The 22,309-nt window shown below is 44.7% G+C and overlaps 1 protein-coding gene across 1 annotated transcript in view; it reads right to left on the bottom strand.

The window, feature by feature from the left end:
- The window catches only part of ltbp1 (latent transforming growth factor beta binding protein 1), a 339,149-nt gene that overhangs the window by 170,462 nt on the left and 146,378 nt on the right, over nt 1–22,309 (bottom strand). Inside the window, 2 exon segments of the mRNA XM_084322133.1 lie at nt 813–1,105; nt 1,510–1,704. Of these exon segments, the coding sequence (XP_084178259.1) occupies nt 813–1,105; nt 1,510–1,704 (488 nt within the window).

Genomic DNA, 22,309 nt, shown 5'->3' with positions numbered 1-22,309 from the left:
AGGGGGTGGGAAAACCGGTGGGTGGGGATCGGACGTTGTGGACAGCGACTCCTACAGGTCGGTTGGTGCGCCTGTACAGCAGAATCAGGAAGCAACGGGGGCAGCGTGAGCCTCCCACGTGTTACTCCTCGCCGCTGAGAGATCGCGCTGTACAGGTGAAAACATGCGACGGCTGCCTCCTCGTGTACCGGAGGGGACACGTGATGCAAGGCTTCGTCCACATTGCAGCCGACCAGTGGGAGGCATGGTCTAACAACGTTCGAGACAGGGGAGGGTAGAATTGGATAATACGAAATTGGGATGGGAGAAAAATAGAAAATGGGGAGAAAAAGTAGATACAAAAAAAAAAGATTTATTTACAGGTGTATGAGTATCAATTAGAACATGCTGATAAAACAAATACGCTCATACCATTAAATGTATCCCAAAAAGGAATCTCAGGGTTTGTTTTTTTATATATTTTTTAAATCTATTCCTTGGTGATTCTAACGGTGTGTGTGTGTGTGTGTGTGTGTGTGTGTGTGTGTGTGTGTGTGTGTGTGTGTGTGTGTGTGTGTGTGTGTGTGTCTGTGTGTGTGTGTGTCTCCTGCAGTGTGTGTGTGTGTGTGTGTGTCTCCTGCAGTGTGTGTGTGTGTGTGTGTCTCCTGCAGTGTGTGTGTGTGTGTGTGTGTCTCCTGCAGTGTGTGTGTGTGTGTGTGTGTGTGTGTGTGTGTGTGTGTGTGTGTGTGTGTGTGTGTGTGTGTGTGTGTGTGTGTGTGTGTGTGTGTGTGTGTGTGTGTGTGTGTCTCCTGCAGTGTGTGTACTGTATGTACCTGACTGCCCGTGGTCTCCTGGAAGCAGCGTCCCAGCTGGCTCTTGGAGGTGACTGGCTGGTACTGGGGCACCTGGTAGCCGTGCTGGCCGGGGTAGATGATGTTGTGGCCCTGGTGCTGGATCTTCTGCCTGCTCTCTGAGTGGTAGCTGTAGCTGGAGGAGGAGGAGGAGGAGCCAGCCTGGGGTCCTTTCACCTTCTGACCGTTGTCCAGCTGGGAGACCTGGTGGATCTGCACGGAGGCTTCTGGAGGGTGCTTCACGTGGATGTTCACCATGCTGGGGCTGAATTGCACTGAGGGGGAAGCGTTGGGGGTTGATTACATCATTCTTTTCCTTTCCTTTTTTCTTTCTTTCAAAAACAACAAAAAACAGGCAGGCAGGCAGGCAGGCAGACAGACTGGCAGACAGACTGGCAGACAGGCAGACAGGCAGGCAGGCAGGCAGGCAGACAGACAGACAGACAGACAGACAGACAGACAGACAGACAGACAGACAGACAGACAGACAGACAGACAGACAGACAGACAGACAGACAGACAGACAGACAGACAGACAGACAGACAGACACAGACATGGGAACCTATAGAGACATACAAATAGAAATATGTTTATATAACATACAACTGTGAATAAAATATCCCATCCACTTATATGTACTGAAAGCCTTGCTCTCATAATGTCTCTCCTTTCTCTTACCATGGTTCTGTCCATTGCTGTAGGTGAGGGGCAGGGTGTGAGTGGAGTGGACCTGGGCCTGGTTGTAGCCTCCTGACGGCTGCTGCCCGTTCTGAACCGCCATCTGGCAGAACTTCCCGGTGTGGCTCGGCGGGCACTGACACTTGTCCCGGGCACTGCACTTCCCACCATTGATGCAGGGCAGGTGACACACCACTGAGAGAGAGGAGAAGTGACGTTTAGCCATCTGCGGTCATGCTGTACGACCCACAGGTGAACCCTATCACTGTGAATACACAGGAAGAAACACATACCGACTACTAACACTGATGTGCGTGCAGGCTGGCTCAGTGATTGGCCTTCCTCCTGATTCCTTGGAGATCATTATAGCCAAGCGAATTATGACTAAATTTAACGCTATTCTATCTTTTGAAGGCCATCCTCTGTACAATGTGTTTGATGTTATGCAAAGCTCATTTAGTGGTTTTTGATGCCTCGATGCTCTACTGAGCGATTGAGGCCCTGTTTAGACGGAAACGCTAGCAGGTGAATCCGCAAAAATATTTTTACGGATGTGCCTTTCGTTTATACGGAAGCTGCGTTTTTACGGGGTGAAACCGCAAAAAAGTGAGACTACCTTCCAGGGTGGAATTCCTAGAAACGCAAAAGCTTTGCGCTCTCGTCTAAACTGTTAAACCGTATAAATCTGTTAAAACGATGACGAAAGGGTTGTCACGGCTCTGGTCGCGCGTACTGCTTACGTCACAGGTAGCAGGTATGCGCCAGTAGCCGAGACGTAAACAAAGCAAGTATGTCTGACTATATCAACGGAGATCACCTGAAGGCTACATTGGCAGTACTTTTAACCCTTTCACTGCCACACGACAGAAGGTTAACCCTTTACTATCACACAACCGGCTGTCGTGTGGCAGTGAAAGGGTTAAATACACAAGAATCTGTCCCGCGGCGTGAGTGGACCCACTGTCTGTGAGTGACTCTGATTTGGTCCAATCACATTCCCCATCCACAGTCTGCGAATCAGAGGCAGAGTAGGGCGGGTCTTCACAGCACGTCATGTGACATATCGTGTGACAGCGGTTCTCCATCGTTACAGCCTCGTCTGCACAGAGAATTCCACCCCAAAACGCTCGTCTAAACGCAAAATTAAAAGTGAAACCGCAAGATGACTTTTGCGGTTTCTGTTCACAAAACGCTCGTCTAAACGTAGCCTGAGAAGGTCCTTTGTTCTGTATCACACTAGCTCCCGCTCAGCGTCTCATTGCATATATCTCGCTTCAGCATATATACACTGAATAAATTTCAAAATGTACCTTTAAATGCCAGCATTCATCTGGCCACACCCCCATCCGCTTACCTATATAAGCAGGGGTGGTGCCACACACTCATCTCCTTCTCAAATTTCATCACAAGCAACGTGTTGCTCATATGCCCACTTGACGTGGAGAAAAATATTGGCTGGAAGAGCAATGTTTACGAGGAAAGGAAGAACAAGGAGATACGTTGACATCATATCTTTATTTTTTCTCTCACTATTTTCGAGAAAATACGGCGATATTGTCTTCGTCACTGGAGTGTTTGGAAGATGGTGATCATTCTAAAATCCTCCACCGGTTTTCGTATTGGGAGCACGCCGCTGCATGCCTCTCAACTGCAGTTCCTTGCTGTGTTGGTTGGGGTGAAACCTTTCAGGACACAGCTGAACTGTAGGACGCGCCGCTGTTGTGAGAAGCGGTGGGTTTCAGGTTGGGTGAGTACTGTTTGCTTGCGGCTCCACTTGTCTGTTAGTGCTATGGGGGCTAACTGACAATGTTTACGAACACCGGCCCCAGATTAAGGTCTTTTGTTCAGCCTCTTAGGCAACAGCGGAAGACCTTGATCTGAAGCCCATTATAGTTTAACTAGTGGGCCACGACCATTAACACTGGTGATCCCTGTGTTTTCTGGACGAGTGGATGTCTCTCTGTCACCGTGTTAGGCCCCATCTTTCATATCCAAATGAGAGTATTCCCTCACGAGGAGATATGGGCATAGATGTTCATTAGCGGAAGATCTGTGTTCAAAGTCAGCTACACAGGCCAGTTGGGTATTGTGCTGGCTCCGTCTGGTGTTGGTAAAATCACCGTTGTAAAACTGTGTTAACATCTTGTTTCTCCTTTCTCTTAAAAAGTGAGGAGGGTTTCAGAACGGCGGCCTGTCTGGGTGAGTGTAATATCATTGTGTACAAGTTCAGGTGATAGCTGCTTAGCTTACGTGCTAGTGGTGGCCTACTGTTAGCCAGTCAGCTGTTAGCTGCGGTGCTAGCCTGCTGTGATCACTAGGTGGCCTATCTAGGTTAGGCTAGGAAACATTAGCTTGCTGCTATCGCTGCTTAGCTTACGTGCTAGTGGTGGCCTACTGTTAGCCAGTCAGCTGTTAGCTGCGGCGCTAGCCTGCTGTGATCACTAGGTGAGTAGGTGGCCTACCTGGCTAGGCTAGGAAACGTTAGCTTGCTGCTATCGGCCGAGGCCCAGCGCGGGGTGGCTCCGGCCCTTCGCGCGCCGCCGCGGTTCCCAACTCCCCTCTCCCTCACGGGGAGAGGCGGGGGGCATTCGAAGCTCCCCTCTGGTCGCGTGCGCCGTAGCGTAGCGACCGACGGTTGGAGCGGCCGTTAGCTTAATGCTACTCTGTTGAACGTGCTTTGATTATAACATGTTTTAACACTCTTGACTACGACGTCATCTTTGACAGAGGATGTTCGTCGACCCTGCCCTGAGCCAGGACGGCAAGGATTGCGTCAACAAAGGGGACCGTAGCGACGGGTTGGAGCGGCGACGCTGGCCGGGTCGGCAACACAGAATGGCTGTGTTTACTACGGTGCCTTGAGACTGCACTTCGTTGATCTACGCTCCGGGTAGGCAAGGTTTGGCCAGACCTTATACACTTCTTCTGGCTTTCCCTTCTAGATGTTTTGTAAATAACGATGTTTTCCAAAACGAGTGTTGCTGCACTACATTTAGGATACGACGCGAGTTATGTGTGAATTGTCGTGTCACTGGTATTTAGCTTCTCCATGCAAATCGGGTTGTTGTTACAGATGTGAAAATGATCTGGTTTGTTGTGTTGAGAAACATTATGTGTGTTTATATGTACTGTGTACTCACAACTAAGGGGGTTAACTAACCTATAAAGCTATGCTTAGTGACAAATGAGTAAAGAATGATTCTTTTCTCAGCCTGTAATGACAATGAACAGTGTGTTCACATATTAACAGGTTTTCCTGTTTTAACTGGCCGTATTAAGGGTAAAGTAGGAGGATTGTGTTTCCCCCCGGTTCCCTGGGGACTTCTTCATCCTCCTATCAGACATGTTGTTGCACTACATTGTGTCACTGTGTGGTAGGGATGCGATGTAACCCTTAGCTTGATTGCTGAGGTTGTGCTACAACTGCTGGAGAAACTTTATTTTCCTAAAAGAAAAGATTGTTTGGTCGCTTTCGTGTGTGCTTTGCAAGGCCTGTGGCCGATACTAATCGAGAATTATGTATTCTCTCATTATGAAAAACGGCGTTCCTCTGTAGAGTGTTTTTGCCATTTTTTGTAGGTGATGATGGGTTGTGTGTGTCATGTGACCTACAACTGGGTTGGATGGGGGTGTGGCCAGATGAATGCTGGCATTTAAAGGTACATTTTGAAATTTATTCAGTGTATATATGCTGAAGCGAGATATATGCAATGAGACGCTGAGCGTCCACTAGTGTTAACAGAACTTGGTTATAGTCATAACCTAACATTCCTGCTGCGGTTAAATTCTTTAATGAACACCGCTAGCTCTGTGTTGAGAGGCTCTCTTCTTCTCTTCTTTTTACTGTGTTATGTTATGTAACTTGTACTGTATGTTGTTGTTTCTTGGTTGTGTATTTGTATTCGCTCTGGTAGCAAACCATGTTTCCCATACCACACTCAGTCACACCCACGCACACACACACACACACACACACACACACACACACACACACACACACACACACACACACACACACACACACACACACACACACACACACACACACACACACACACACACACACACACACACACACACACACACACACACACACACACACACACACACACACACACACACACACACGTGTTCCATTTTTAATGCTGATGGACCTTTAAACAAGGATCCCATTCCGACAAAACAAACTTGTTTGTTTGACATTTCCTTGAGTTCTTCCAATATAGTTTTCTTTTTCCTGTGATTGATCCCTCTCTCTTTTCTCCTACTCTGTTCCAAGGACATCCTGGAGGAGAAATGCTGTGCTTTGTTGAGCCTTTAATGAACCTGGGATTCTATGGAGAGGACCGTCAAATACTAATGGATCCATCCATACTGGGAAACAAAGCTATCCAGCAAGCATAGGGCCGACGTCTGAACTGACGTCTAACAAAAGACTTTAACTGAAACTTTAAGGATGATGTTGGGTTTTTGCTACCAATTTCTGCAGCAGTTGTATTCTTTCGCCTGCATTTGAAACCCTCATCATATCTCACTGAACTGTTCAAACAACGTTGGAACGACATTGGTCTAAAGACAAACATTAATTTCAACCCCTTTTGGGCTCTTGTTTGGACGCTCAGACCCAATAGAGGGGTAATGAACATCAACGTGTTTGCTGGGTAGCATCACATCTCTCTGAGGTAGTTATCACCCCGGGGTTTCCATACAATCGCACATTCAGCCCGCTGTCCAAGCGTTGCCCGACATCCTCACACATCAATATTCATCACTGTGGGGCAGACGGCTAACGATCCATTACACCTTTAGACTGTGGTAATTCCTCCGCTGAGCGAGCGTCCTGGTAATATATTCATGTGTTCGCTTCGAGGGTTTGTCTTCCTGACATGCAGTCCTGTTTAAAAAGGGGAGTCTAAGGCCCAGATAAGGGCATTCTGAGACACCGGCCCAAATGACAGAGGCTCAAGCTGCACAGCGGTGCTAGTCATTGCAAGCAGTGGCGAATCCTTATGGAAGCCAACGGAAGCCAAGCCTCCCTATCAAAATATGAATTAATATCAAATATCAAATATGAAAAAAAAAAAAAAAAAAAAAAATATATATATATATATATATATATATATATATATATATATATATATATAATTTCTTTTTAATATAGTTTATATTCTTTTTCATCTGTGCATCTATGTTATAATTTTTTTTTTTTTTTAAATGTCTCCCTCTTCTCCTTCTCACTCTCTCTAACACACTGTCAGACTCACTATGCTCACTGCAGCTAGAGGAGAGGCAGGGGGTAGGTGTCTTTCTCCAGCCTCAACCATGTGGTTCATGTATGTAGAGTCCAAAACCGATACTAGCCAATCAGATTCGAGCTGACTGCCACACCTTAAAAGTTTAAAACGGGGCTGTGAGCAGAATAATTAGTCTGGCATCCCCTCTGCACACCTCCCCTCTGCACTCTGAAAATTGTATTAACCCGTGACTGCTCCCACGGGCCGAATATTGCCCCGATCCTCGCGAGATTAAATCCACGGGTACCTCTCGGCGTGCCGAAGCTTTTCCTAAATCACTTCCATCATCGAAAACGAGGGGAAAAGGTCGGCTTGCGACCCTGAAAATGTTGCGTGATTTTAAAAACGCTGTATTAAGTGAGCCTATTATGGGATCCACGCGAGCTTTCTATTGTGTAAACATCTGGGTGTCCCGCAACTTTTACTCATTCACATGTAGCCCCGAAAATGCTTAGAAAAGGAAAGCCGAAAGCGTGAAATAAACTCGCCAAAGCGGAAAAGTGTCCCACGGGCGCGCCGTGATTCCGATCCGCGTGAAAATATTCACGGCCATAGAGGAGACCGTGGGACACCTTGCAACCGAATATGTGTCTCGAATTTGCTCCCACGCGGCGCGCAAAATCGTGCAAGGAAAAATCGGACCAAAAATGAACCAATGCTCCAGCAGTATTAATGACCCTGATGTAAACAAGACAAACGTCTTTCTCTGGTCTGCATCCCCTTATACAATTGTGTGTATTGAGCCATACTGTATTGTACCCATTCTGAAATCTGTTAAATAAATAAAAATAAAGTTTGACTGGCCGCCGAGCCATACTGTAGTGTACATGGTGACTGCTTGACTTAAAAAAAATAAAAAATTAAAAAATATTAATAAAAATATTAAAATAATTTATTTTTTAATAAAAAAAATTTGGCTTCCCCTGTTATTTTACCCACGCAACGCCACTGATTGCAAGAGGTAATGACACACTTTGCAAGTATAAACACTGGGATTTCAGGGTTCTCCAAAGTGCCTTCTTGAACACAGAAAGTGAGTAAGTCAGGCGGCTGGGTGGCGCAGCGGACATTGCACTCGTCACCAACGCAAGAGACACCGGGGTTCGACTCCGGCTGTCGGTGTTGCCTCCGGCTTGGGCCGGCCGTCATACTAACTCAATTGGCAGAGTTAGCGGGTGGAAGTCGATGGGTGGTAATCTGGACGTTGTGGACAGCAACTCCTACAGGTCGGTTGGGGGACGCCTGCACAGCAGAGACAGGAAATGGCGGGGGTAGTGTGAGCCTCCCACACGTTACACCTCGCCAATGAGAGTCCGCGCTGGCAGGTGAAAAGATGTGACAGGCTGCCTCCACATGTATCGGAGGGGACATGTGATGCAAGGCTTCTATCCTCCCTACAACCGGCCAGTTGCGAGCAACGTTCAAGACAGGGGAGGGGAGAATTGGCACAGCGGAATTGGGATGGGAGAAAAATAGAAAAAGAGGAGAAAAAGTGGATACATTTTTTTTGTTGAGTAAGTCCAGTGTTTTTTTCCCCTCCCAATGTCTGCTATGAAAACAACACATTAACTTATTCACAAACCGTTCACTTATTCACAATGTGTTCACTTATTAACAATGTGTTCACTTATTCATAAGATGTTCACTTATTCACAATACGTTCACTCATTCACAAGATGTTCACTTATTCACAAGATGTTCACTTATTCACAATGTGTTCACTTATTCACAATGTGTTCACTCATTCACAAGATGTTCACTTATTCACAAGACTTTCACTCATTCACAAGATGTTCACTTATTCACATGACATTCACTTATTCACAAGATATTCACTTATTCACAAGATGTTCACTTATTCACAAGATATTCACTTATTCACAAGATGTTCACTTATTCACATGACATTCACTTATTCACAAGATATTCACTTATTCACAAGATGTTCACTTATTCACAAGATATTCACTTATTCACAAGATGTTCACTTAGTCACATGACATTCACTTATTCACAAGATATTCACTTATTCACAAGATGTTCACTTGTTCACAGGACATTCACTTATTCACAAGATATTCACTTATTCACAAGGCTTTCACTTATTCAAAAGATGTTCACTTATTCACAGGACATTCACTCTGTCAAGACACTCAATTTCACTTATTCACAAGTCATTCAACACGTTCACATCTTCACTGTTTTAGTCCATGCTATGAATGAAATCTACTTTGGTCTGTCTGTCTGTCTGTCTGTCTGTCTGTCTGTCTGTCTGTCTGTCTGTCTGTCTGTCTGTCTGTCTGTCTGTCTGTCTGTCTGTCTGTCTGTCTGTCTGTCTGTCTGTCTGCCTGCCTGCCTGCCTGCCTGCCTGCCTGCCTGCCTGCCTGCCTGCCTGTCTGTCTCCCTCAGTATTGTCAGTCACCCAAGGCCTATTCACCCACAAATGACTTTCCTTGCAGAGCTCCAGCTAGTCTGCACACATAGAGCTACGTGCACGCCACCCAGCTCACCTCGGCCAGATTTGAATAAAGAAAACACGAGATGGATAACAATAATAAAAAAACACATATATATATAACATTAAAAGCTCCAATTTGGCTGCGATCTTCAGTAATTGTGAGGCTGAAGGCCGTTCCGCAGAGGGTTTGTTTGCAGAGGCGTCTCCTGGAAAAGCGCTGAGGGAACCAAATCCCTCCAGTGTATCTGAAATATGTGTCAATCAATGGCGTGTGGGTCGGTGGCTTGAATCAAGCTGTCAGACCGGCCTGGAGCCGGCCAGCACACCAAGACTGGAGGAGAGGGGGAAAAAGGGTCTGTGGTCTGTGTGTACGTGTACGTGTGTGTGTGTGTGTGTGTGTGTGTGTGTGTGTGTGTGTGTGTGTGTGTGTGTGTGTGTGTGTATGTGTGTGTGTGTGTGTGCGCGTGTATGTGCATGTGCGTGTGTGTGTGTGTGTATATACAGTACATGTGCATGTGTGTATGACTGTCTGTGTGTGTGTGCATGTGTGTGCATGTGTGTGCATGTGCGTGTGTGTGCGTGTGTATATACAGTACATGTGCATGTGTGTATGACTATCTGTCTGTGTGTGTGTGTGTGTGTGTGTGTGTGTGTGTGTGTGTGTGTGTGTGTGTGTGTGTGTGTGTGTGTGTGTGTGTGTGTGTGTGTGTGTGTGTGTGTGTGTGTGTGTGTGTGTGTGTGTGTGTGTGTGTGTGTGTGTGTGTGTGTGTGTGTACTGTATGTGTGTAGTAGGAAGGCCTGGCATGGTGGGACTGCTGCGCTCCAGGCTGTCCCAGGAGGGGGAGGCTGACAGAAGCAAAACATGGCCTGGAGGGGGCTATTACCGACACAGCATGCCTGTCTGCGAGTATCACTTCCGCAACGGATTTAGTTGGATTTCGGTTTCTGGGTTCGCCTGATTGGCCGCGACGGCCACGTGACACGCTGTCGCACGCCCCCGCGGCAGAGGCGGCAGCGGCAAGGCGCCGCTACACGCTGCTGTGTTTCACTGCCGCTTTCCCACTTCAACGCCAGAGCAATATTGTTGCGCCATCTTCAATAAAATAGTATAGAGACATATGTACAATGTTCGATGCAGAATAGAAGTAACTGAGTTACCATACAATATACTATGCAATGTACTAATATACAATACAGCTCACTTTTCCCACTTCAATGACAGAGCTGCTGTTTAATAATATTGTCGCGTTGTGGAAAGCAGGATGAGAGAGCGTAGATTTCAGTGTGTATAATTTAATCATTTATCATTTAACATTTGAAAGGCATACATTGTTGTCATACAGAAGTACAGAATACTTTTATCCAAAATGCTTCTTACTGTTACTGTTAGAGACTGTGCTAGACAAGATAAGTATGAAATAAAATAGTATAGAGACATATGTACAATGTTCGATGCAGAATAGAAGTAACTGAGTTACCATACAATATACAATATACTATGCAATGTAGCAATATACAATACGCTATAGTGCAACGCAGCAATGGGATGAGGTACAATTTACAGTAAGGTGTACGAGTTGCAGTGCAAATGCTTCTTACTGGCTCGCTCCAGAGACTGTTACCATACAATATACAATATACTATGCAATGTACTAATATACAATACGCTATAGTGCAAAGCAGACGCGGGATGAGGTACAATTTACAGTAAGGTGTACGAGTTGCAGTGCAAATGCTTCTTACTGTTGCGCTCCAGAGACTGTTACTGTAACTGAGGGGTTACAAAACCCTGACTGTATTAAAGATTGTGATAGATTAAACCACGGCTAGTTATGTACTTTAATTACTGGCCAGACAGTACATCAAATATAGATGGTGAACACCCACAAGAACACGGCATTGACAAAGAAATAGTATTTGAGGGTAATTTATTATTATTAGGCAACATTAGGTTACAGAATGAGAATTAAGGTCGCGCTTGTATGGCGAAGAATATACGTAAAGTCAGTCAATAGCATGAGTCACTAAGAATAGCAGGAATCCTACGATGGGTCTAAGTTGACACCACCTGTCGTATAGTAGCAACTAGATAGGGCAACACTGGTACCGCCTGGAGACAATGGGTTCCCTCCGGGGTTTAAGGCCTGGAGGGTAGAGGAATGTTCGGGTACTCCGTCTGATTCAATGAGGAATAAAGAGACTCCAGGTACAGGAGTCGGTCCTTGTAAACTCCCTTGATCAGCAGCAAATTAATAATTGTAATCCAAATGCTAGATAGCATTGATGACAGCTAGCCAGCCTCCGTCCACGAGGCCAGCCCGAGTTGTAATCCTCACGAGGTTGAATCCCAAACGACAGTGGAAATCAACGATGCTCTTCTCCGGGTACCACGTTCCAAATCAATATAATCCAACCAGTAATGGTTCTGCAATCGCCGACGCCGATTCTCCTGTGTACATGTCCAACGGTTCTCCGCCTAGGACTCCTCGGGTGTGGGCGACGTATTTAGGCCACACACCCTGGCTAAGTACACTAGCTAAAGACACGACGAACCGCTGGGTAATGCTACACACGAACGAACTGTGGTCGCACGATATACAATAAATGAACGACTACTTCTACTTCACATTAGATTAGGTCGAACTCGACGTTACTTCATTAAACTCTGGCACTTTTACTATTCTATTCGCACGTGGTTCTCAATGCTCTGTTAGACGCAAGGTTGCTCACTTCACTGCACGTTGACTCGTGGTGAAGGTGGGTAAGGTACTGAACGAGACTGAACTACTGCTGTACGCACCTTGCGCTGTATTTATACTTAAGTGAATATCTAGTCCCAAACCGCAGTCTTTGTCTGGTATCAATACGCTGACTCTGAGCATGTTCTGACATGCCTGAACTTGTCTTTGAACCTGCCGTTGGGGGCTTGCGCGCTGGCGCCTGGGGGCGCTGTCCAATAGGAGAGCGAATATTACTCTGGTTTGAACGCAGGTAAAGGGATATTCCGTGTATATATATAAATAATATACAAAGTATACTGTATCAAACAATAAAGGTAGATTCTCAGTTTAATCTGGCCCTTCACAACAGTTACTGTACCATACAATATACAATATACTATGCAATGTAGCAATATACAATACGCTATAGTGCAACGCAGCAATGGGATGAGGTACAATTTACAGTAAGGTGTACGAGTTGCAGTGCAAATGCTTCTTACTGGCGCGCTCCAGAGACTGTTACCATACAATATACAATATACTATGCAATGTACTAATATACAATACGCTATAGTGCAAAGCAGACGCGGGATTCTTGACAAAAGTAATCAATATTATTAGATGACTGATGACTGCACAGCAGCGTGGCGCGATATTATTAGATGACTGATGACTGCACCGATGTGAAAGGGGAAGTGAACTCTAGCCTCGCGGTCAAGTCCACTCCGCCGCGAGCGTCAACACAGCAGCGCGCTGCCGCCTCTGCCGCTGCCGCGGGGGCGTGCCACGGCGTGTCACGTGGCCGTCGCGGCCAATCAGGCGAACCCGGAAACCAAAATCCAACTAAATCCGTTGCGGAAGTGATACACGCTGCCTGTCTAGCCTGTTTCTCTCCACACCCTCCATACCCCTGGGAATACCTAACACCTATGGGGGAAACCCCTCGTATCCATGCTCCACACTCTCATCGTTCTCCCTCAACAAGAACAAGGGAATCTCCTCGGCCGAACCTGCGAGTCAATTGCTCAATTGAGCGCAAGAGAACCCAGTAATCAGCCATTCTGCCAACAGTCTATTACATGTTGATGGAGAGAGCGTTGAACAAGGATAAACAGGCAAAGTGAAAATCCCTGCGTGGTGTAATGCACTGTGTTTCCCTGCACATAGGGTGGTCGTTTAATCACATGGTGATTCTAATGCTGATGTCACCATGACTGTTGGCCATTGATAACTATAGACCTTTTCAAACTTGACAACATTGACATTGTAAATGGGCCGAAGTTTATTTCCTGTTGCAGTGTTTGCTAATCCAGTAGCTGACAGGAAACACACTTATATAATATAATATATAATATAATAATACACCATGCTGTTTCCCTACAGTAGCAATATAATTATTCTGAAAAGGTCTATAGTTGCTATGGAACCGTTTGGGCCCCAAGTGTATTTCCTGTCAGTTATCAAGGAAACTATAAAAGAAGGAAAGATCATCACGTCAGAATACCAGCATTCTATGCTCTGCTTGGTGCCAGTTTCTGGTGCCAGTTCTATTGAAGCCTACATACAAATTCTAAATATAAGTTATCTGAGGGAATATACATCAACCAATATATAAAATGTTAGCTAGTTAACAATCCAACAAATTGCAGATGATTCTGACATCCGGAGAAATAACCTGTTTAATAACACAATGGTCATAAACGAGGAGATGGCTGATCCCATTCAACTCAATGTCGGCCGTACTGAAGGTTTCCGCACTTGGCACTAATGTGCGTTCACGCGCTACACAGTGACCCTTCCTTCTTTTATAGTTTCCTCGTCAGTTATTGTATTAGCAAACACTGCAACAGGAAATAAACGTGGGTCCGTTCAGAATGTGTATGTTGTCGAGTTGAAACTGTTTATCGGCAGTTAAATTAAAACATAAACAAAAACCAGCACAAACATTCTAGAATGGACTACATTTGATTTCTTGTCAACTATTAGATATGAAATATTAGCCAACGCTACAATGGGAAGTAAACTCTGGGTCCAAGCTGTTCCAGTGAAACAGTCTGTAGAAAGAAAAATCTTAGAAACCCCCCCAAAAAGTTATGCCTGAAAGGCAGGGGTGTAAAAAGTACCCAGAAATTATACTTAAGTATGGGTAGTGTGTCTCAAAATCTTACTTGAGTAAAAGTCAGAGTATCTGGGTTAAAAACACACTTGAGTAAAAGTAAAAAAAACTACATTTAAAGTAAATTTCCAGTAGTAGTAGATTGCTAGTCAACTGCCACCTACATGGTAACAGGAGTTGGTTGAGCTTGACGTGCCGGGACAGCTTGTACACAACCTTAAGCCTGTCTGGTCTCATGTGGTGTGAGTCTGTAATCCATTACCTGAAAGACACTAGGTTTAGGGGAGAGGACTAACAAACCAACTCCACCCCTTCCAATGGCCAACAATGGCCAGAGGTTAGACATAGGGCTAGCAACCCTATTCTGTAAAAAAACTATATGCTACGGAAAAGACAACAAAAGAAACCACAATATCTGGATGTGAAGGCCCACAAGAGTACCAAACTCATATGACCGCCTCCAAAGAAAGCCCTCTGGAAGTTGGTGGCGCGAAAAAGTGGGTCCTGAACACCAAAACCAAACTAAAGTTTGGTTTCTGGAACGTTCTAACCATGTTTGAAGCTGGGAAGTTGGCACAGATCACCAATGAAATGAGACACTACAACCTTAACATCCTCGGGATAAGCTAAGCGAGATGGACCGATTCAGGGTCAATCGAAACAAATACTGGAGAAACAGTCCTATACTCTGGGCATGAGGCGATGGCCGGCATCATGAAGGGGTTGCCATCATTCTCCAAAAGGGCATAGAGAAATCACTCATTGAATGGAAACCCATCAACAATAGAATAATAACAGCCAGATTCAAGGGACAATATAACAACCTTACAACTATTCAAAGCTATTCTCCCACCAATGATGCCAAAGAAGAGGAAAAAGACATTTTCTATAATATCCTCCAATCTGAAGTCCAGAGAACACCTGCTCAAGATCTCCTTAGTCAGCAGCGACCTAAATGCAAAGGTGGGCAGCGATAACACCAACTATGAGAGAGCGATGGGCAAACATGGATGTGGAGTAATGAACAACAATAGTGAGCGATTAACTTCATTCTGTCTATCAAACAACATGGTTATTGGAGGCACTCTGTTTCCCCACAAGAACATCCACAAATTGACATGGCTCTCACCAAATGGGAAAGACCAGAACCAGATTGATCACTTGATGATCAATGGCAAATGGAGACACTCATTGAGCGATGTCAAAGTGAGGAGAGGAGCAGATGTCTCCAGCGACCATCACCTTATAACAGCAGATATCAAAGGTTGAAAAGAACCATACCGACACCCAAAGGGTCCCCAAGATTTGATGTTTGCATGTTGAAAGACCCATCAATAAAGAAGAAATTCACAATACAACTCCGGAACAGATACCAAGCTCTCTCCTGTACTACAAGGGATGATGATGTTGATGGGATTGACATCAACAAGCATTGGGAGAATATTGTTGAAACATACAAAGAAACCAGCAAGAAAACTATTGGACACAGGAAAAAACAGCATAAAGAATGGATCAGTAATGAATCATGGAAGACCATTGAAGAGAGAAGGAACTTGAAATCCAGAATAAATAACACCAAATCATCCAGGATCAAACAAGAACAAAACATCCAGTACCGAAATACCAACAAACAGGTGCAAAGGCTAGTAAGGAGGGACAAGAGAGCCTACCTGGAAGAGCTGGCAAGCGCAGCCGAAAAAGCAGCATCCCATAACCAACATGGAACAGTCTACAAAATCACTAACCTGATTTGTGGAAGAAAATTCAGAAACACCAAACATATCAAAAGCAAACAAGGACAATTACTCACCACAGAAAAATAACAAGAAGATCGCTGGACAGAACACTCATCAGAGATCCCCCTCTATACCCAATAGAAGCACAAGAAGCCGTAGAAGATCTGGACATTAACATCAACCCACCAACAAAAATAGAAATCATCCAAGCCATTCAAACACTCAAAAACGGAAAATCCCCAGGCGCTGAGCTCTTTAAAGTTGATCCGGAGCTAGCTGCAAACATCCTACTGTACTCCCACTATACACCAACATCTGGGTGGAAGGGAAGATACCATCAGACTGGACAAAAGGAGTGATCATTAAGGTTCCAAAGAAAGGCACACTATCTGATTGTAACAACTGGAGGGGCATCACACTTCTTTCTGTTCCCAGCTAAATATTCTTTAAAATCATTATACACCGTATTACATCAGCAGTACTCTGTGATGAACAAGCTGGTTTTAGGAAAGGAAAGGGATGCGTCGACCAGATCTTCACTCTCAGAAACATCATCGAGCAGTGCAGTGAACGGCAGCGACACCTCTACATAAATTTCATCGACTTCCAGAAGGCTTTTGACAGCATCCACCGTGATAGTCTCTGGAAGATCCCGAGAAGCTATGGAATCCCCTCCCACATAGTTAATGTCATCAAACTGTTCTACACCGGCTTTTCTTGCACTGTGGGAACAAGCACCACCAGTTTTGAAGTAGGATCCGGAGTCCGCCAAGGATGTGTGATGTCAGCATTACTTTTCAACCTTACAATAAACTGGGTTATGAGGAGAACCACAGAAGACAAGGCAAGAGGGATTCGTTGGACCCTCTATTCCACCATTGAAGACCTTGACTTTGCGGATTACCTAGCCCTTCTGTCACATACACACACACATCTCCAGGAAAAGACAGACAGACTCCAACACTATGGCCATCAAGTTGGACTGATTGTAAACAACAATAAAACCAAAGTCATGCCCATCAACACCAATACACCAACACATATAACAATAGAAGAACAGGTCTTGGAAAATTCAGATCATTTCACATACCTTTGAAGCATCATTCACCAAGATGGGGGAGCAAGTAAGGACATCCAAAACTGGATTAATAAAGCATACACAACCTTCACAAGACTTAAATAAATCTGGAAGTCAAGCCAATACAGCACCAAAACAAAACTCCGGATCTACCAAAGCTGCGTACTCTCAACAATACTATACGGTGCAGAATGCTGGAAAACCGATAAATTATCCACTTTCCACACCTCATGCCTGCGCAAAATCCTGCGTATATTCTGGCCCATCTCCAACAATAACCTCCTCAACATTACCCAACAAGATGACATGCACTGTATAATTAATGGAGTAAAAGTACAAGTATACAAACAATTACAATTACAATTACAAAGTACAATTACTCAAGTACTTTACACCCCTGCTGAAAGGGTTAAAGGAGTCCCATCTCTTCCTATCGTGCAGCAGATTGTTCTTTCATGGAGCCGCTGGGAGCGCGTTGAGCTCCCAGATCTCTAGTTGCTACTATGCTCTCCTTTGTTTACTTTGGTGTTCCTCTCTGTAGATGAGGATTGGGTTTTTTAGGATTTGCAGTGGTGACACATAATAACAGACGTAATAAATCTGTTTCTCCCCAACCCAGTCATTATGGTGACAATAACACAGTTCAGAAACCCCACATCCCTGTCTCCCATTCCCTCTACGGCTCAAAGCTCCTGCTCCATCCACTTCGCCTGTTTGATGTTCTCTCTCTCTCTCTCTCTCTCTCTCTCTCTCTCTCTCTCTCTCTCTCTCTCTCTCTCTCTCTCTCTCTCTCTCTCTCTCTCTCTCTCTCTCTCTCTCTCAATCTCTCTTTTCCCTCATAGACACAGACATGCGCGGACAGACAGACACAGACGCGATCACACATATATACGTGCATGCACACACACACACCGTAGATGATCCCTATGACCTTACATGCATGGGGAGAAACACAGAAAAACACACGCACGCACGCACGCACACACACACACACACACACACACACACACACACACACACACACACACACACACACACACACACACACACACACACACACACACACACACACACACACACACACACACACACACACACACACACACACACACACACACACACACACACACACACACACACACACACACACACACACACACACACACACACACACACACACACACACACACACACACACACCACTGTACGTTCTCTCCACCAAGATGTTCTACAGTCATCAGCATCATTTTCTGTCCACTTTATTTGATCCATTCTTGGACAAAGAACCTGCTGCCCAGAGGCATAGCTCACATGGATATACTGAGACAGGTTAGCTCAGCGGAAAATAAATGTGCTTGTCTGAACATACCATAATAATCAGCTAAACAAATATTCATGGCTAAGGGAATCCACATAAAAACGACTCTGGTTAGTGTTACCAGATATGGCTATCTATCTACTCAAAATGACCAACGACAAATACATACTTCCTGCTGGAGGATGACAGCTGCTTGGACTGCCCTATCGCAAACCGCGTTGCGTGTCAGATCCCACAACCACTTACTGGGGGCTAATAGCATCGTGACTGATTTCTGGGTAAAATAGCCACCAGTCCCTCCTCTCATGCGGTGGAGAGTTATTACGAGTCAGCCTGCTCTCACCCACAATGGTTACACAGTCATCTTGTCGTGGGCATACCACAGCCTACCGATGCAGAGTGTGTGGCAAAAATCAGAGCGGGAAGGGGGGTGATTCAGAGTTGTTCAAACATTCTGATCTTATCTGACACACAAACCTACAGCCATTTTTGTGGGGAAATCAAAGCAAAACAACAACATAGTTATCATCTGATTGACAAGCTAAAAGCAATTGGTTTTGATAGTCTATCAGTGAGCTGGATGCAATCCTACCTTGAGGGGAGGGAACAGATGGTGGAGGTAAACGGTACCCTATCCCCCCCTCTCACAGTGAGCTGTGGTGTTCCACAAGGAAGCATACTAGGACCGCTACTGTTCCTAATTTATGCAAATGACATGTCGTCAGCTTGTGACTGCAACTTGTTCCTGTTTGCGGACGACTCAGCCCTGCTGGTCTCTGACAAGAACAAGTTACAGGTTGAAAAAACCCTCAGCTCGGAACTAGGCAGAATCTGCATATGGCTCGCTGATAACAAACTATCATTACACATGGGCAAAACAGAGTCCATTCTCTTCGGTTCAAATAACAAACTCAGCAAGACCGACGGCTTCTCAGTTACAGTGGGTGACAATATTGTCACAAGGAAAGATGAAATTACCTACCTGGGTTCCATCCTAGAGGCTAATCTCTCCTGTGACAAAATGGCATCCAATGTAATAAAAAAAGTCAACCAACGAACTCGATTCTTGTACCGGATCTCCTCTCTGGTAAACAAGAATACCCTGAAGACTCTGGCAGGAGCACTCATTCAGGGGTACTACGACTATGCTTGCACCTCATGGTACCAAAGCACCTCAAAGGCGCTAAAAACAAAATTACAAACATCTCAAAACAAACTGGTCAGACTACTGCTTGACCTTACTCCTAGAACCCACCTCACCCCTGCCCACTTTGACAACCTAGGATGGCTTAGAGTAGATGACAGAGTACAGCAACTTGCAATGGGCCTGGTCTACAAGATACACTACACGACCAAGGTACCCATGTACATGGCAAAATACTTCCCAAAGGTCAGTGAATACCACGATCACAACACCAGAGGGAGCTCCACAAATCATGTTAAACCCAGATTCGGCTCAAATAAGGGACTAAACACGTTTCGCAATTATGCCACATCAATGTGGAACGCCCTACCCAAAGCTGTAAAGGAATGTGGATCACTACCCACTTTCAAAACCTCTCTCAAGAGACACCTACGGGAGACTGCAATTCAACACTGGCCCCTGTAAATATCCTAACCCAACCCCCTCCAATGTACAGTCATTTACCTAGTATGGTTTTGTCAATAGTCCAATGTACAATTTTGTTTGTTTGTACAGAGTCTCCCCCCCCTCAATGTACAGTTTTGCTTGTTTATACAGTGTGCCCCCCCCCCCCCCCCCCCCAACCACCTCCAATGTAAATTACCCAGTATGGTTGTCAATATCCCAGTGTACCCAACCCCCCCCACCCAACCTCCTCCAATGTACAGTTTCTACGTCAAATGTATATACTCCCTTTTCTTGACTCCTTCTGTATCACAAACAGTACTGTATTTGCAAATCTGGTATGTCATAAATGTATAGATGTAGCAGTACTGACTATCTGTATGTCATGTATGTCATATATGTCCTGATGAATTGAAAATGGGGGACCCTGGTGGAAACAAGACGAAAGTCTTTCTCTGGTCTGCATCCCCTTAACAATTGTGTGTATTGAGCTGTACTGTATTGTACCCATTCTGCAATCTGTTAATAAAGTTTTCAATCAATCAATCAAGCGCATGATGTTGATACCAGTCATGAAATACACCGTTTGGTTTTATCTTCCAAGACCGAATCACAGTCTGATTGTCACGATTACCTTTAAAGGCCCAATCAGTGATCCAAATGTAAATAAACGGGCATCCCCGCCACACAAAGTATAAGAAATAAGAATAAAGACATAAGAATATGTGTATTTCCCATCAAGCTGTTCAAGAATGAACATACCCCACATTGATATAGTCAATAAGGTAAATGGCTAAATGGCTGCATTTATATAGCGCTTTTATCCAAAGCGCTTTACAATTTGTTACTCACATTTTACCTATTCACTCACACATTCACACACCGATGGCAGCGGCAATCATGCAAGGTGCCCACCTGCACATCGGAAGCAATTTCGGGGGTTAAGTGTCTTGCTCAAGGACACTTCGACACGCTGCCCGGACGGAGCGGGAATCGAACCGGGAACCTCTGGATTACCAGACGACTGCTATACCTCCTGAGACTCTGTCACTCTGTCATGGGAGGGGGGATGGTCAAGGATTGGAGCTTTAAAGGCTGGATCTCAATCCAATTATCACAAGGTTTAAAACAAAATAAAACAAAACAAAAGACCAGCCGTATGCTACATTTTAATAAAAGAAAAGAAGATAAAAGAACAAACTCACTGCGGTTCCATAGCCTGAAGTCTTATGTAGTACAGGTCCAAATCTTATGAAAATCCATTCAAAAGTAAGTGCTTGAGAAAGGTTTTGGTAAAGTGTGTACCGGTAAAAAAACAGCGCAAATTGCTGCGACGTGCGCGGCGGCCCGTATGAGGGCCGTTGGACGTTATGTACACATAGCAACACGGAGATGCAAAAGGATGGAGGAAACAAATCCTACACATGTTTGTTTGTCTGTTTATTTACACATATAAAAACAATTACATATATAATACAATACAATCCACAAGGGATGTGTAGGAGAATTGCCTAAAAACCCAGTCTAGGGGCTTGTGGCATTCACCAGGAAGCTAAATTACACTGATATTATATCAAGATAAAATATAACCCCCCCCCCCCCCCCCCCCCCAAACAAACACACACAAGCAGGTCTACATAGACACCGAAGCAGGCACCCATGCCATACGATTTCGGGTATAGAGAAAACAACTAATGACAGGAAGAATATATAATAAAATGAAAATACAATAACAAAATACAACAAGCCATCAGACCACAGTTTGTATTCATCTTGTTTCTTTGTTTTGATTTCACTTGAATTATGCGCTTTTGAATAAAATGTATTATTATTAAAATCACAGAATGTGATTCCTTCTGATGGATATAGTTCAATGATAGTGAAGATAGACGAGACACATTCTGCCAGACTCTCATACACACACATATACCACACACATAAACAAGATGCACACATAAACAAGATGCACACACACACACACACACACACACACACACACCCACACACACACACACACACAGTTAGTTACACAACTGTATGATGCAGCACCAGTAAACATCCACATTAACACATAGCCTACATACATACACACATACTCACTTCCCTGTTACTCTAACAGGGGGGGGGGGGGCATTATGGGGCGAGAGTGAGGAAGTGAGAAGTGGAAGAGCCAGATTGAATGGGAGAGAGCAGGATCGCCATGGAGGGAGAGCGGGGAACAGATAGAGAGAAAGAGAAAAAGAAAGAGAGAGGCTTGACAGAGAGAGAGAGAGAGGTTTGACAGAGAGAGAGGATTGACAGAGAGAGAGAGAATGATAGAAAGAGAGAATGAGAGAAAGAAACAATGAGAGAGATAGAAAGAGATAAAGAGAGAATGAGAGAAAGAGAGAATGAGAGAATGAGAAAGAGAGAATGAGATAATGAGAGCAAGAGATAATGAGAGGGAGAGAGAAAGAAAGAGAATGAGAGAATGAGAGAATGAGAGAAAGAGA

This window comes from Notolepis coatsorum (assembly GCF_963971535.1).
Source record: "Notolepis coatsorum genome assembly, chromosome: 9".
NCBI classification, from domain to species: Eukaryota; Metazoa; Chordata; class Actinopteri; order Aulopiformes; family Paralepididae; genus Notolepis; species Notolepis coatsorum.
The sequence above is the reverse complement of the archived record's forward strand: the minus strand, read 5'-3'. Positions and strand labels throughout refer to the sequence as shown.